Below are 4391 nucleotides of genomic sequence, written 5' to 3' on the forward strand. Positions count from 1 at the left end.
CGGGACCTTGGTTTTTGGGAGCTGCAGCCATGGTTCTTTATCATTGGCGAAAGTTTGGCCGCAGTTACAAGCAAGGGGACTAGTTTGGCGCGGACTGAAAATATGGATTTATTTATGTTTCAATGTTTTAGAGCACTAATAAAATACTTACTGTCAAACACAGCAGCCTCAGCTTCTATTTCCGCCGAAATTTGATCCTTGGTTGTAGATTTCGCACCCATTTTCGAAATAAAACTTAAATTTGTCGAGAGGATCTTTTGCAAACAAATATAAACGTAACCAACTGGATTTTCACTCATTAATGAGTAAACAGTTGGAAGTACAAAAGGGAAAAAGTACCCTTTTTTCAAAATTTTAAAATACCCATTATTTTGACAGCTCCGTATATCGCCAAAAATGTGTATTTTTCCTCATTAATGAGTATTGCCGAGTTTACAGTGCACATGAATTGGTTGAGAGCGAATGGAAAAACTGCTGTATTAAACCTTTTGCTTATCGTGGCGCATCGTTAGATTCAATCAGCTTGGAGTGGCAAAGCAAGCGGCATTTGATTTTCGCGAAACATGGGAAGAAGGATAACAATTTTTCGCACCATCGCTTGTGCCGGAGTTTAGGGGCCGTTCAAAAATTACGTCCAAGGTTTGAGGGGGGGAGGGGGTCAGAGTTTTGTGACAGTTTGTGACAGGGGAGGAGGGGTTCGTCTTATGTGACGTCCGTCCACAAGAAAAAAATACTGAAAGCATTTTAGAAACAACTTGCATTTTAAAAACATTCAAACTGTTAGTAAGGGACATAACTCACTATGTTATTGTGAAAATAGTGTACGAAAAAGATAAACCACAGTAATCGCTAAAATAAAAATGAGACATGTACGTACAGGGGGAGGGGGGGGTCAATTATTTGTGACAGTTTGTGACAGGAGGGGGGAGGGGGGTTGAAAATGCCGAAAAACGATGGACGTAATTTTTGAACGATCCCTTATCGCACTGTAATTTATCCGGATAAAATGCATGGTGGAGTGATCAGTTGTCGCGTGAGTGAGTGAGAAATCCGAACCCTGCTGGTCATGTTTGACATAATATAATTTATTTGTCGATTATTCATATAACCGAAGTGTAAAGCCAGATAAAACAAATCAAGACAAAATTTTCAAAACGACTTATCTGCTTTTGTAAACAAAACTTCCAACGACGATTTGACGAATCTAATAGCTCTCCCACGCAAACCAACATCATCAATAGGTAGGTGAAGGATTCCGCTACCTATTGATGGTGTTGGTTTGCGTGGGAGAGCTATCAGATTCGTCAAATCGTCGTTGGAAGTTTTGTTTACAAAAGCAGATAAGTCGTTTTGAAAATTTTGTCTTGAAATCATTGCAGTTTTTGCAGTGTTGATGTTTGCCCTTTTGAGAAATTGCGCATTTTCCTGTGAGGGATAGGAACTTAATAATATCCGAAATTGAAAAGTAGTTTTTGGTTGAGCCCAAAATGACAGTTTTGACAATCAGATCTGTCAAAATAAAATCGCCATATTTTTCTCATACTTCGTCATTTGCTCGTGCAGGTAAATTTTTTTGTAACACTATTTGAGATTTTTCTCAATTTCAACTAAAGATTTTCTAATGTTCATGCTATCATCAAGTTCTAGACGATCGATTATTTAAATACCTGTAAAATAACCTTCATTTTAATTTTCAGCTGCAAACAAAACCGAACAAACCAAAATGATTTCCTCCCGTATGACGACCGTCGCCCGTACCGCTCTGGTTCAGCACCAGCGCCGTGGATTCTACTCGGTCACTCCCGGACTACCGCAAGTCCGAGTGTCGCTCGGTGTAAGTATTCCATTGTTCATCGTTGTACTTTGACCACTTTGCATCAGTTTTTTTTCCGAAGTGAAAAGTGTTATTGCAAAAGTTCTCACCCACCCATCGAATGTTACGTAACAAACCCGGGTCATTTTCTTTTTCTTCCACAGGAAAAAGTCATCCACGGACTTGCCATTTTCGGCGGAGTGTTAGCTTATCCAGTCTGGGTGTTGGCCCATATGCGTGAGTACAGAACGGGCGGACACTAAACAATCGATAGACCGATTGTTTACATCCTAGCTCGTTAGGAAATATAGTTGCTAGTGTTCGGCGGAACCGGAGCAAGACTAAACCAAGTCGTCGCCGGGTGTGTTGTTTGCACCCGTTTATCTGTAAGTTCCAAAGTTGTTTCAAGAAAGTGCTATGCTAATCGATGGAGTAATAAAATAATCGGAAACTAGCCGAACAATTAATTGTTTCGCCTCGGATCCGAAACAAACCATAAAAAGGTTCGTAGTTGGGTTAGCCTAAACCGTGCGGACCTCTAATCACATGATGTCTTCTATTCGGACAACCCGGGTTGTCAGTGTTGGAACGTTGTTTAATCACCTAACCTCTGCAAAAATAATGGGACTCTAACGGAAGGCGAAATCACAAAAGGCAGACCTTCTTTACATGTAACAAAAGACGGAATGTATCATAAGGCGTAATAACGAAAGACGGAATTACAAAAGGCAGAATTTTGTCATTTCTTAATTTTACACAGGCGTGTGCTTGTGGTAAGGGAGAACATATTTTATTCTTTGAAGGCTCGCATCTGCCCGATCTAAGTTAACGAGAAATATGATTCCTTCTTTAAAAGCACGCCCTTTTGTAGGGCGTAAGGGCGAAATCCACGCCAATCCAGCGCCATTTCATGGAAGAAGAGAATTCGCTGCTTCCATCAGTGGTGTTGGATTGCGTGGGAGGGCTCAAATTAGTCCACCAGTGACATGAGAAGCGTTTGTTTACAAAAGCAGTTTTGCCCTTTTGAAATCTTCTTCTTATTGGCAGTACATCCCCACACTAGGACAGAGCCGTCTCGCAGCTTAGTGTTCATTATGCACTTCCACAGTTATTAACTGCAAGGTTTCTAAGCCAGGTTACCATTTTTGTATTCGTATATCATGAGGCTATAACACGATGATACTTTTTATGCCCCGGGAAGTCGAGACAATATCCAATCCGAAAATCGCCTAGACCGGCACCGGGAATCGAACCCAGCCACCCTCAGCATGGTTTTGCTTTGTAGCCGCGCGTCTTACCGCACGGCTTAGGAGGGCCCTTTTGAAATGTTGGATTTTTCTACTTTCTATCTATAGGAATCTCATCTCACAACTGGAACACTAGCAGCCTCTTATAGCTTAGTATCTGTGGTGGTGATCAACGATAACGACCGACGGTCACGCGATGTAAAGTAAGACTGACCAAGACACGAAGCTTGCTAATCGGACTAATAACAATCACTCACACTAATGACGTACGTAGGTACGAAGGGTATCACATATCCCTTTTTTTATTTTATTTGGCATAGATTCATAACAGTGCTTGAAACCTTTATTTGACTCAAAAGTTTAACACCCAATGTTATGGACTATAGCAACATCTTGCTCTTGGCACCCGGGACGATCTTCTGAGCAGGCTACTATTTTGGTTATCCTTCAATGGCTCGATAATCACCGATTCATTTACGATTGACGGACTGTTATGTTGTGGCTGTATCTGTGATGACAAATATGTTGATAAGACTTTGATTCATTTTAATAAACCATGAGTGCAAATATATATAAGTAAAGAGCTAATCGCTCGAATTACGATAAAAAAATAATTTATTTCTAACCAAATAAAATTAATTACATTCAACTTAAATCCACACTTCAGACTAACTGATTTTCTCTTGCACTACTAGTTTTATATAATCACTTCTGCAGCGTCAGCAATTCCTTCAACTGGGTTGATCGTCCTCTGTTGGGTTCACGGGTCCGATAGGTTGGCTACGTTGCGAGTGTCGTCCATGTGCGTAGGTCATCAATAATTGGAATTGGTTGCATCGGCCGAATGTGTCTCTATGCTGGTGGCGGGTTCCGTCATAACGTCTCCCCCCTAGGTTTCAAGCGTCCTCGGTTGATTACTTGGTTTCCCGTAAAATACAGATTCGGGTCTTGGAAAAAGTGTTTCCATGAAACGAAACGGTTTCTCTCTCTGGTCTTCTTTTGAATCGTCGCTAGCTGGGTTGCTGGAAATACTTAACGAAACGATATCCTTCTTATCAGTTTGGTGAAACTGATTTCTGTGTTGAATTTTGTATCTACGAATACAGAAAATGATTAACGGTAGCAAGATTAAGGAAGCGAGAGCTATTGCTCCTAGCATGTGGGAACCGGCAATATGCAGTTTGAGTTTCCTTATTTCTTCCAGGTTTTGTAGGTTCATCTGGTGCACCTCTTCAATATTTGTATTCCTTTTAGATACCTCTATTTCCTTCCCAAAAATGGGTGTGAAATATTCTTGCTGTTTTATGGCTTTTGGGTTGCCCTTAAATGTG

The 4391-nt window shown here is 40.8% G+C and overlaps 1 protein-coding gene across 1 annotated transcript; it reads left to right on the forward strand.

The window, feature by feature from the left end:
• The first annotated feature begins 1411 nt into the window (after positions 1-1411).
• LOC134220955 (uncharacterized) lies at positions 1412-2276 on the forward strand. Its single transcript, XM_062700148.1, has 3 exons — positions 1412-1563; positions 1698-1834; positions 1978-2276. The coding sequence occupies exons 1-3, from the start codon at positions 1488-1490 to the stop codon at positions 2074-2076; spliced, it is 312 nt and encodes a 103-aa protein (XP_062556132.1). The 5' UTR covers positions 1412-1487; the 3' UTR covers positions 2077-2276.
• The last annotated feature ends 2115 nt before the right edge of the window (positions 2277-4391 follow it).

This window comes from Armigeres subalbatus, chromosome 1, assembly GCF_024139115.2.
Source record: "Armigeres subalbatus isolate Guangzhou_Male chromosome 1, GZ_Asu_2, whole genome shotgun sequence".
NCBI classification, from domain to species: domain Eukaryota; kingdom Metazoa; phylum Arthropoda; class Insecta; order Diptera; family Culicidae; genus Armigeres; species Armigeres subalbatus.

Coding starts and splice junctions, on each gene's coding strand:
- LOC134220955 (XM_062700148.1), top strand. CDS start 1,488: ATGACAGTTTTGACAATCAGATCTGTCAAAATAAAATCGCCATATTTT. Junction 1,564..1,697: donor TTCGTCATTTGCTCGTGCAG/GTAAATTTTTTT, acceptor TTTAATTTTCAG/CTGCAAACAAAACCGAACAA. Junction 1,835..1,977: donor AAGTCCGAGTGTCGCTCGGT/GTAAGTATTCCA, acceptor TTTCTTCCACAG/GAAAAAGTCATCCACGGACT.